This window comes from Myotis lucifugus, unplaced genomic scaffold, assembly GCF_000147115.1.
Source record: "Myotis lucifugus unplaced genomic scaffold, Myoluc2.0 scaffold_40, whole genome shotgun sequence".
NCBI classification, from domain to species: Eukaryota; Metazoa; Chordata; class Mammalia; order Chiroptera; family Vespertilionidae; genus Myotis; species Myotis lucifugus.
In genome coordinates, this window is record NW_005871088.1 from 1,445,222 (window position 1) to 1,456,898 (window position 11,677).

General features: G+C 48.5%; 1 protein-coding gene across 1 annotated transcript; it reads left to right on the plus strand.

The window, feature by feature from the left end:
• The first annotated feature begins 1,079 nt into the window (after nucleotides 1-1,079).
• PNMA3 (PNMA family member 3) lies at nucleotides 1,080-2,465 on the plus strand. Its single transcript, XM_023752993.1, has one exon. It carries the CDS (start codon nucleotides 1,080-1,082, stop codon nucleotides 2,463-2,465), a length of 1,386 nt encoding a protein of 461 aa, XP_023608761.1.
• Nucleotides 2,466-11,677: the final 9,212 nt, after the last annotated feature.

Genomic DNA, 11,677 nt, shown 5'->3' on the forward strand with positions numbered 1-11,677 from the left:
GCAGCGTCCTGCGTGGTGTGTGTGAGTGCACACGTGTGCCTGTGGCTTCTACTCCAAGGAATAACACCAGGTGCACCTCTAGAGGAGGTGCCCCATGCCTAGCCTTGAGGCAGGACTAGTCCTGGGTGGGGAGAGGGATGAGGAGGGGAAGAGCAGGTAAAGAAGCCCCAGCTCCCCACTTCTGGCCTGAACATACCCGTGGGGGCGCACCTTGGGCCCGTCCAGTATTCTCTGGCGGTCACCCCAGCGTGTGGACCCCACCCCATGCTAGAGCCCCAATGGCATGTTCCAGGAAGGGCGGGAGGCAGGGCTGGAACCCAGGGGCTACCACCTGTGCCGGCTCCCCCTTGGAGGCGGGGGAAGTAGCAGGTGACGTCAACCGAGGTCCCGGGGAGCCCGCAGTGGTGGCAACCGCCCTGCCGCGTGACCCGCGCGCGCCAATGGCCCTGCGGTCTCCGGGGCGACGAGCAGGGTCCATGCTCCGCCGCTACTGCGCCCCCGCCCCTAGTCCGCACTGCAGAGAGCGGTGGCGAGCAGGCGCCAGAGCGCTGTCCCACGTGCCGCGCTGAGACGGGAACAGGGAAAGGAAGAGGGAGAGACAGCCAGAGAGCCAGGGGAAAAGGGGCGTCCGACCCCCACCCCCGCTGCGCGTCGCCCCGCGCCCCTCTTTCTGGGACTGATACCAGGAAGGACCCCACCCCAGGAGAAGGTACCAGACTTGGGGAAGGCGCGCTTGGAACCTGGAGACCCCGCCGCCCCCCACCCGCTCTGGCGGGACTGCGGCAGCCTGCCAGCGCTGGGAGCGGTGTGGGTAGGAGGCTGCGGCCCCCTTGGGCCTTCGGAGGGTGGGGGTCCAGCCTGGGCTGCAGAGGTGCTGCCGGAGGAGGAGGGGCGGCAGCAAGGGGGTTGGAGGGGGAGGGGGGGTTCAGCATTAACCTGGCTCTCGCCCCGTTCGTATTCACAGGCGGTGGAGACCTGGGCTGTCTGCTGTCGCCCTGGGAGTTGGCGCAAATTTCTGTGCATCGCGCACTGATCATTCCCCCCTAAGTTAGACGCCGCCGGCCCCAGAGAGTGGGGCCATGCCGTTGAGCCTGTTGCAGGACTGGTGCAGGGGGGAACATTTGGACACCCAGAGGTCCATGCTCATCCTGGGGGTTCCTGAGGACTGTGATGAGGATGAGTTTGAGGAGACTCTTCAGGAGGCTCTCAGTCACCTGGGCAGGTACAGGGTCATCGGCAGGATGTTCAGGAGGGAGGAGAATGCCCAAGCGTGTCTCCTGGAGCTTGCCCAAGATATCGACTATGCTTTGGTCCCCAAGGAAATCCCAGGAAAGGGGGGGCCTTGGGGAGTGGTGGTAAAACCTCGAAACTCGGACGGTGAATTTCTCAATAGACTGAACCGCTTCTTAGAGGAGGAGAGGCGGACAGTATCGGACATGAACAGAGTCCTTGGATCAGACATCAATTGCCTGGCTCCCAGAGTGTCCATATCCCCTGATTTCTGGATTTGGGCCCAGAGCCTGGGGGCAGTAGTGCAGCCTCTGCTAGAACAGATGTTATACCGGGAGCTCAGGGTGTTCTCTGGGAACACCATGTCTATCCCAGGGGCGCTGGCCTTTGAGGCCTGGCTGGAGCACACCACTGAGGTGCTCCAGATGTGGCAGGTGCCTGAAGGGGAGAAGAGGCGGAGGCTGATGGAATGCTTGCGGGGGCCTGCTCTCCAGGTGGTCAGCGGGCTCCGCGCCCACAACGCTGCCATAACTGTGAAGGAGTGCCTGGCAGCCCTGCAACAGGTGTTTGGGCCCGTGGAGAGCCGCAAAATCGCCCATGTGAAGTTTTGTAAGGCCTATCAGGAGGCAGGAGAGAAAGTGTCTAGTTTCGTGGTCCGGTTGGAACCCCTGCTCCAAAAAGCCATCGAAAAAAATGCTGTATCCCGGAGGAATGTGAATCAGACGCGCCTGAAACAAGTCTTAAGTGGGGCGAACCTTCCTGACAAACTTCGAGACAGGCTTAAGCTGATGAGACAGCGGAGGAAGCCTCCTGGTTTCTTGGCCCTGGTGAAGCTGCTGCGTGAGGAGGAGGAGTGGGAGGCCACCGTGGGCCCTCCGAGGGAGTGTCTGGATGGGTTGGAAGCAGGCTTCAGGTCCCCTGCCAGGGCCTGTGGTTTCCAAGCAGTTTCTTTCCCTGACCCTGGCAACGTTCTGCAGGCCGAGCCTTCCCAGAGTTCCCGGCGCAGGAGGGGCAGGGGCCGCAGGGGGGGTGTGCCAAGGGCTGGCTCTGGAAGTTTAGGAAAATGGAAACACCACACATTCTGCTATAGTTGTGGAGAAAACGGCCACATCAGGGCAGAGTGTAGCAACGCTCCCAACCGCCGCTTGGTGAGGCAGATGAGACAGGCTGCCATAGAGTCGGGAAACGGCGACCGGGCTTGGGACAAGAGCCATCCCAAGTCCAAGGCCAGATAGGCTCAGGAAGACAGGGCAGCTCTTCTTCCTACAGGCGGGGGAGACGAAAGAGATCTTGGAAGAAAAGGAAGGGGCATTCCACGCAAATAACAGAGGACTTCAGTGGGGCAGAGGGGCAGGGCAGTGAGGACCAGGCTAAGCCCCCTCATCCTTCATCAGCTGAAAGGGACCCCACCCATGAGGCCAAACTCCCCTCGGGGAGAGACAAACACAGGGCCCTGAAGAGGTACCGGCGATACAAGCAGGCGGCCACCACACCCAGCACGTGGGGTGCTCCAGCCACAAACTGGGACCCCACCATGGCAGAGGCTAAAAGAGTTGCAGCTGAGGACTTTGGCGTGAGCCCCAATATCTAGCCACCCCCAAACACCCACCCTGTAGACTCAAAGCTAAGAATGCCTACAGCCCCACCAGCTCCACCAAGCCCAGAAGAACCTTCCCTGGGGCCACCCCTGCCAGAAGAAGCCAGCAACTGTGAGGAACAGCTGTGCGGTGGAAATGGGGTGACCCCCCGGAAAGGAGGCCGCAGAGTCCAGCCCATCTTCAGAATTATCTACACTGCTCTAAGGAAGCCCCACGAAGGCACCACCCTTGAGCCCCTGCCCCAGTGAGACCAGGATAACCCGGCCCCAGCCTGCAGGCAGTTCCTCCCCCTGCAGCCTGGGAAGGCTATAGGGGCAGGAGGGCAAAGAGAGGAGACCCCCCCCAGGGGAGGGCCTGGGCTCAGCTTGCAGGAGGATGGGGACTTGGGCTAGTACCACAGCTGGCTTGGGTGGGTGGGGGCGGCGGAAATTTGTTCTAAAGCAGGAGAAGGGGGGAGCAGTAGGAGAGGAGAAGGAGGGGGAGGAGGAAAACTAGGAAGAGGAGGAGGAGGAAAAGGTCATTAGGAGAGGAGGGGGAAGAGGAAGATAGCAGGAGGTGAGCAGGAGAGGAGGAGGAGGAGAACAGGAGGTGAGCAGAGAAGGAGGAGGAGGAGAACAGGAGGTGAACAGGAGAGGAAGAGGAGGTCAGGAGGAGGGGGAGTTATTGGGAGGGGCAGTGTTTTGTTCTGTTTGTTTATGCAGGGCCACTGGAGGTGTGGAGCCAGCCGGCAGGAGAACGGGAACTGGCTTGGTGAACCACCACTCAGCAGCCACCAATGCCAAGGCCAACCCCAACCCCAAACCCTGCCACCTTGACCAGCCTGCCTGGGAGCACCCCTGAGCAGCATTCCCAGGCCTAAATAAGGGGCACCTGAAGACATCTGCCACCCGAACAGACCTGGGAGAGGTTAGGGGCCATCTCAAGAGTGCCAGTCATGGGAACCTCCATTCTTCATCCCTTGGGACAGGGAGGCCCCCACCCACTTCTCTGTAGGCCCCATGGTGACCCACATGTCAAATAATCACCCCTCCCCACACATACAGACATGGTAGTCATGGTTCCTATGCAGAGCCTCCAGGTGTGTGTGAACCCAGGTGGGTGTCCTGGCCCACCCCCCGGGGCAGCCACCTATTAGCTCCGGCACGTGCTGGGAGCCCCACTGCCAGCCAAGGCTCTGCCAGCTCTTGTCCAGTGTCGTGAGCTCAGCCTCTGCTTTCTTGATGTAGATTTAGGCCAACCGCTGCTTGTGCTTGTGGAGATGTGTGTGTTCTTCTCTGAGCAGTTCCCCACCACCACCCTACCCCGGAGACCCCAAGCCCAGCCCCAAGAGACTCCGGGAAAGATGGTCAAAGGCATGGTCGGCGCTCACCGGTGACCTTGGGAAGGAAGATTGGACCAGGACAGAAGGCAGCTGCCGGAGGCTCCATGGAGTCTGTGCTCTGATGTATCACCCTGTTGTTCCTTGTGACTCAGTTTCTTAAGCTTGATGGAGTGTCTCCTGCTGTGTTTTTCAGTGTCTCGTGTCTGTCCTGTGCAGGCCACAGGGCAGGGCCAGGCCCCAGCATATTGTTCAGAGGGGAAGGGAGCCCTGAAGTCAGTGGACATCACTAGCACCCACAGTCTACAAAGGTCAATCATGGGGCCCTCAGGAAGGTACACTATGGTGGGAGGGCCGTGGTGTGGGGGAAGCTGAGGTACCTAATTAGAGACCTCAGGAGGTGGGCGTGACCTATGGGCTCTAGTGGCAGTTAGAAGCTCCTCTCTGTGTTGTTATTCCCTTTCTTCAATGGATTCAGTAAATGTTTCTCTTCAATAAAGTTCACTGAATGTTTCAGCTCAGTCTTGCCTCTGCTTTGGGCAATTGAAGGAAGGGTCTGCTGGGGGTGGAGGGTTAATAGTGGCCTGGTTAACATTGGTGTATGTTCTGGACAAAGTCCATGAGGACTGTTAAGTGTCCTAATTGCAAAAGGCAGTGGTCACCATCCAGGGAACAGTGGCTTACGGATCAGGGCAAAGGAACAGAGCTAGGTAGGCTGAGTGGTACCCATCAGTAGGATGCTAATGGGAGTGGACAGTGACTGCTTGGATTCCTAGGGCACTCAGGGAACTCTCCAGGAATAAGGCAGGGCAAGGGACAGCTGGCAGTCCCAGGATTCCTCATTGTCTTGTTGGGGATCAGAGTATTCAGACCTGGAGTATCAAAACCAGGCCAGCCTGTGTGAAAGTGTGTAAATGTAAGTGTGTGAAAGTCTGTATGAATGAGTTTGTGAATGTGTGTGAATGTGTATGTAAGGCTGTGTGAATGTGTTAGTGATGAGTGTAAATGTGTTTATGAGTGTGTTGAATATGAACATTTGTATGTATTAGTTTGTATGTTCATGTGTTAGTGACTGTGTGTGAGTGTGTGTGAATGTATGTTTACATGTGTTAGTGTGTATCAGTGGATATGTGTCAGTGAATGCATGTGAGCATGTATGAATGTGTACATGGATGAATATGTCTAGTGTGTGAGTATGAGTTTGTGTGTGCAAGGCAGTATGTGAGTGATTGTGTTGTAAGTGTATGTGTATTAGTATGTATAAATGTATATTTGTGTTAATGAGTGTGTGAGTGTGTGAATATGTGAGAGTGAAATGTGTGTAAATATGTGTGACTGTGTGTCAGTAAATATGCATGTGTGAGAGATATTTGGATCAATTACAGTGTTCCTATTCTCCTGTATTTTTCAGTTCTAGAATTTCTAGTTGGTTTTTCATTGTAGCTGTCATTTTTCTATTGAGATTTTTTCTCATTAGTTCTTTCATTATAATCGTTTCTTCCTTTTAATTCTGGAACACATTTATTTACAACTAGAGGCCCAGTGCACAAAATTCATGCACAATTTGCATATTAGCTTCTTATTATATAGGATTGCTGTCTTTAAGTCCTCATGTGCTAATCCCATCATCCTTGCCATTTATGGACAATGGGCACATTTTCCCCTTGGTTATGGATCATGTTTTTCTCCTTCCCATGTCTTGAAATTTTTGCATAGAGGCTGGATATTCTGACTGTTATGCTGTTAAGTGTCTTGGTTTTGTTGTTTCCTTTGTTTCTGTGTTGAGTTTTGTCCCAGGAGGCAATTAGTTTACTTACAGACCAGCATGAGCCTCTCAATACTTGTTTTTAAGTTTTGTTAATGTAGATCTTATAGAGCTATCTGAGTCTTCCTCCTAATGTGTGTTCTTTCTGGATTCTGTAAGGAATATCCAGGGTCTCTCCACTTTGGCTGGTAAGAATACTTTGTAAGCTCTGGTATTTCTCCAGCTCACAGCTTCTGGAAGGTGTTCTGTGTCCAACCATGTGGTATCTCAATCTGAGCATGCGGAGCTAGTCTTGGCTTAGCAAGAACTTTGTGCAGTACTCCAGAGCTCTTTCTATGCCCAGGTACCTTCTATCCAGTATACTGCTTGCAAAATGGAGTAGCATCCAATTACATAACTCAGCAAGACTGCCACATGCTGTTTGGATTCTCTGTCTCTTTTTCATAGACTGGAAAGTACCTCCATATCAATTGCTGGCCTGATCTTTGGCCCCACATTGTTTGTTTGTCTTCTGTCAGACCTCACAGTACAGTGGTTGGGGTCAAATTGTCAGAAGATATTTGGAGAGAAGGTTTGTATGGATAGGGCCCAGGGTCAAGAAGAGGGAACAGGTCCTCAGGGAGGTTGGATGGGGTCATGAAGGGCCTGTGGTGCCCATGCTAAGAACTTTGGACTGCTACCCAGATGTGCAGCAGGCCACCAGAATCTCTAGGGAAGTATCACTACCCCAGAGGTTTGTGAAGGAAAGGGATGACCTCTCCTTTCATGTCTGTGAAATAGAAAGGTCAGTGTTGGAGATGGACTAGAGGAAACATTTGTGTCACACAAGAAATGACCACAGAGGTCCAGGCGATGAGTCAATCCAGAGATCACAGAATGTTGTCATCTGCTGAGTTTAGAGGAACACCAGAACTGGGAGTCAAGCAGATTCCTGTTAGACAGCATCTCTTTGCAGATCTGGACCAAACTTCTCCAATGGAAACCAGCATTTTGCCTGGCCATCTTTCAGTCCCTAGAGGCAGCTGTTTTTGTCAGCTAGTCTCCCTTCCCTCTTACCCAAAGCTACAGGCCATGGGGACATTCCATGTCCCAAAAGGGAGGGTCTGAGTTGGCCCTGGAGGCCATGTGTCACTGGCAGCCTTCTCTCCTCCGAGATGACCATTCTGCCAGGGAGTGTGTGAGGACCACATACTCAGGCAGGCTCGATTTAACCCAACTCTGCCCCAGTAAGTCATTGCATTGAAGGCCAGACATCTTGCTTATAGTCATCTGTCACTGCTAGTAACAAGTGAACTACTGGATTGCTCAGAACTTCTTTGCCTACAAGGAACATTGCTTGTGGCATCCTCTCCTAGGATCCTGATCACTGCTCCCTAACACACACACTCATGATGTGAAGAAATCAGACTGACTCAAGCACTGTGGAAATCACCTTCCATTAAACCACGAAGAAGGACACAGAGGAGCAGCTAACTATGGAAGTCCAATTTGGAAGGAAGTGACAGAGCAACATAGCACAGCCAATGTACATGGTCAACTCCAGCCAAAACCTGCAGAACAAATCTTTGGCAACCAGGGTCCCAAACCTGCCAAAATATGTGGGCAAGCCCTGCAGTGGCTTTGGAACCAGTATTTAAGGAGAAAGCCAAGCTATTCTCTGGGGTAGGATATGAATTCTAGGAGAGTCCAAACTTTCCCAGGTGTATTAGGCTCCTGACTACAGCAAAAGTTACCGTAGCCCTAACCGGTTGGCTCAGTGGATAGAGCATCGGCCTGCGGACTGAAGGGTCCCAGGTTCGATTCCGGTCAAGGGCATGTACCTTGGTTGTGGGCACATCCCCAGTAGGGAATGTGCAAGAGGCAGCTGATCGATGTTTCTCTCTCATCGATGTTTCTAACTCTCTATCCCTCTCCCCACCTCTCTGTAAAAAATCAATAAAATATATATTTTTTAAAAGTTACCGTAAACTGGGCAGGAATTTCTCAAAAAGAGAAATTTATTGTCACAGTTCTAGAGGCTAGAAGTTTGAAATTAACATGTCAACAGAATTGGTTTCTTCTGCATATTATGATGGAGAACTTTCTCCTACTTTAAGGTAGCTTTGGATTGTGGCAGCAGAAATCCAATTTCTTAATGGCATTCTCTGTCTGTGTATGTCTTAGTGTCCAAATGTCCCATTTTTATAGAGACAACAGTCATATTGAATGAGAGCCCCACTCTACTCTATCTTAAATTATATTGAGTTTACATTTTGAGATACAAAGGGTTGGACTTCATCATATAAATTTGGGGGGAGGGGGCATGATTCAGTCCATAGCACTAGGTGCTCCATAACACAGTCTCAAAAATGATGGTTCATACAGCACTAAGCATTTCACTAGCTACTAGACCAGTTAGTTTTTAGCAGTGTATGAAATGAGGAAATGTTGACCCTAATGTTTAACAAAATTATAGGATTTGTTTCTGAAGTTTACCTGATTATGACTTTTTATTCCCCAAAGACCAGCACTAGAGTAGAATACATGCAATGATGAATACCATGCTTTCCATTATAATGCCTTATTTGATAACATAAAATTTTAGTTACAAATTCATAGGTTGATAATAAAGTAGTTTTAGAAAATGGACAAATTATATTGCCTTTATGGCATTTAAATCTTGATGTTGTCATTTCTAGTAATATCTATATGCAAAGAAATAACCTACCATGTATTTCTTAGTGGTACAAAAATACTCTTCTAACCCAGTTACCATGTCTCATTGGTGAGCATCGTCCAATGGACCAGGAGGTCACCAGTTCGATTCCCTGCCAGGGCACATGCCTGGGTTGTGGGCTTGATCCCCAGTGTCGGGTGTGAGGGGGCAGTTGATCAATGATTTTCTGTAGTCATTGATATGTCTATCTCTCTCTCCCTCTCCCTTCCACTCTGAAATAAATAAAAATATATTAAAATATTCTTCCAACTGCATATTGACACTATTATTTAACTTGAAAAATAAAGTCAGATGTTCTGACAGAAATGAAAGCTGATTTCCCTCAGTAGTGTGACAAATGATTAGGGTTTCCCCCAGTAAGATTACACAACATGTATTTCTCATATATTGAATGAGCTAGATCTACAACTTTAAGGTTTTTATAACAATGTTGAAGACATCTATAAGGTAAGAGCATTTTTATCAAAAAGTAATTATTATAAAAAGTATATTTAAATTAACATTCAGTGTGCCCAGATTTTCCCCAGTAAATCAGGTAAAACAGAGTACATAGTTCTAGGTGAAAGAGAAAGAGAGACTCCATAGTCAGGTCTTCACAGAGGCTTTTTGGTATATTTTTCAGAAATTGTGAAATGAAGACTAATGAGTGGGGGAACCAATCCTTTTGCAGGTCAGGTTGTTTCCAGTGCTCAGCAAAGGACTTAATCGAGTTGTCATCTGATTGATAGGTCCTTAAGGACAAGTGTTTTCGTTTGTTTGTTTTTTAGCTTACAAACAACAGAAATTCATTTCTCACAGTTCTGCAGGCTGGGAAGTCTAAGATGAAGGTGCCAGCATGGTTACATTTTGGTGAGGACCCTCTTCCTGGGTCCTCACGTGGTGGACAGGGCTAAAAACAAGTTTTGATGGGAGACCGTTGAGTGATAGTTGACAGACCTCATGGAAGGAATTCACAGAATGAGATTGTTACCAGTCAGGGACTGGCCTGGAGTGGGTCTGCCTCAGGCTGGCCTGTAGTGTGTGGGTTCTTGATTTTGTGCAGGAAATATTTCACAACATGAGTCCAGATGGGTTTGAAATATGTTTATTAAAGCTGGGGACAGTGAGGCAAAGGAAGGAATTAGGGGAGAAGAAACAAGGAGAGAGTAGGTGGTGATCTGCTTAGGCTGTGTAGAATTGTTATAGGAAAAAAGTGAGCCTAAACAGGGCTGCTCTAGCTCACTGGGAAGTCAGAGACAGGATCAGGAGGTGAGTCCAAGTCAAACTGCCGCTGCCCACTGCTCCCCTGGTTACAAGTATCCTGGAGACCCTTAGAGTTTAGGGGGGAAAAAAGTTCATGCCCCAGAAGGGGCATGGGTGTGTTCTAGAGTAAGCCTGAATTGAGTCTTTGTCCTGAGGGCTTTTGATCCTTTTTTGTTTCTTCTTCAGGCGAGAATCTTAAGGGAGGGTTTCAGTAGAATACACATTGACTTTCCAGGTTCATTTTTGATATGCTGATGCATCAAAATGAATATAAAGGGGAGTTTGGGATTATTCTGTGGTCTGTTTCATTGTTTTATTTTTATCTTAGGTCTGCCTGGCTTTAATGGGGTTTTTGTTATTTGTTCCCCAACTTCATCTGTCCTTGGGTTTAGCCAGCACAAATGGCATTAATTGGTCTTTGTTCTCTATTTTCCCAGGCCAGGGTGAATTAAGCTATGTATTCTCTGGTTAGGGAGGAGAGGTATAAACCATTTGCTCTCAAGTGTCCTTGGTGAGGGAAGATAAGGTCTTGCAATTCACAAGCTGGTTTCAAGCTGCCCAAACTGTTTGGCCTTGTTTAATTTTCCTGTCTCAGTTTCCTCATTCTACTTGCCCAGGAATTTTCCTAGCTTCTTACCATCCTGCCACAAGATGACATACTATATTAAATCTTCTTTTGCTCCTATCCACTTCCTTAGATGGAAAAAACATGTAGGATTACAGTTAGAACAGGATCCTGCCTCATATTTGTACACGTCATACTCGTCCATGAAAACATTAATTCATCAAAAAAGTCCCATCCATTTCTTCTAAAGATTCATTTCCAACCAAATTTTACATTCCATGTTAATTAATTATGAAAATTTTACTATCTTTGTTATTCTGAACAACGGGGTGCTAGGATTAATAATTGTAATGATGAAAAAAAATTTTAAAATTAGTCTTAGGGTCACAATGAATAAAAAGGCATTTAAATTTGTTAGTATATATTTATTGCAGAGAAACACCATAGGTGTCCATAAAAGATGTTGAGAAAAACAATAGATCACACTCAAATAAAATTATGTGAGGGAAGAGGGATGCAAACATGAATTCAAAGTAGTGAAATGTGGATGCCAATTTTCCATCTTAGAGAAGAGCTTTTTCATGTATTTTTAAATGGATGATAATGGATATCAAATTGCCTGGGTATTTAGATTTCATTGGATACCATCAAAATAATTAATGAAATTAAACTTGCACTCTAAAATGTCAACATTTACAACATAACCAGAAAATTTGTGTTTACAACTATTTAAACTTAGAATCAAATATTTTAGATGTCAAGTTCCATGTGTGAGGAGGGTTGTGAGCAAACACTATTTCCCATCTAAGCTGTTTTCTGCTGGCTAGGATTCTGAAGTAGCCCACTAACTGGTCTTCTTAAAGACTACCTTGTCATCTCCAAAACTTTGTCTACACTGCAACAAAGAGTGATCTCTTAGGATGCAACTCTGATCACATTAAATCTCTTGTACAGAAATCTTACAATGACTTCCCATTGTGCTTTGAATTAGGGTTAAAATCCTTAACCTGGTTGACACAGCCTGAAAGGTGTGGTATCTGTCTGCCAATCACAATGATCTTGAAACAGCCTTCCACTCTTACTCAATCTGCCATATTTCAGGCCCTCTTAGATAATATTGTCCCCACTGCTGGACCTTTGAACACTGCTATACCCTCAGCCTAGAATTCTCTTGCCTTCCTCCTTCCCCTAGGTCTCTCCTACATGTCCTTTAACCCTAATTACCAGCTCCATTTCCTTAGGA

Coding starts and splice junctions, on each gene's coding strand:
- PNMA3 (XM_023752993.1), top strand. CDS start 1,080: ATGCCGTTGAGCCTGTTGCAGGACTGGTGCAGGGGGGAACATTTGGAC.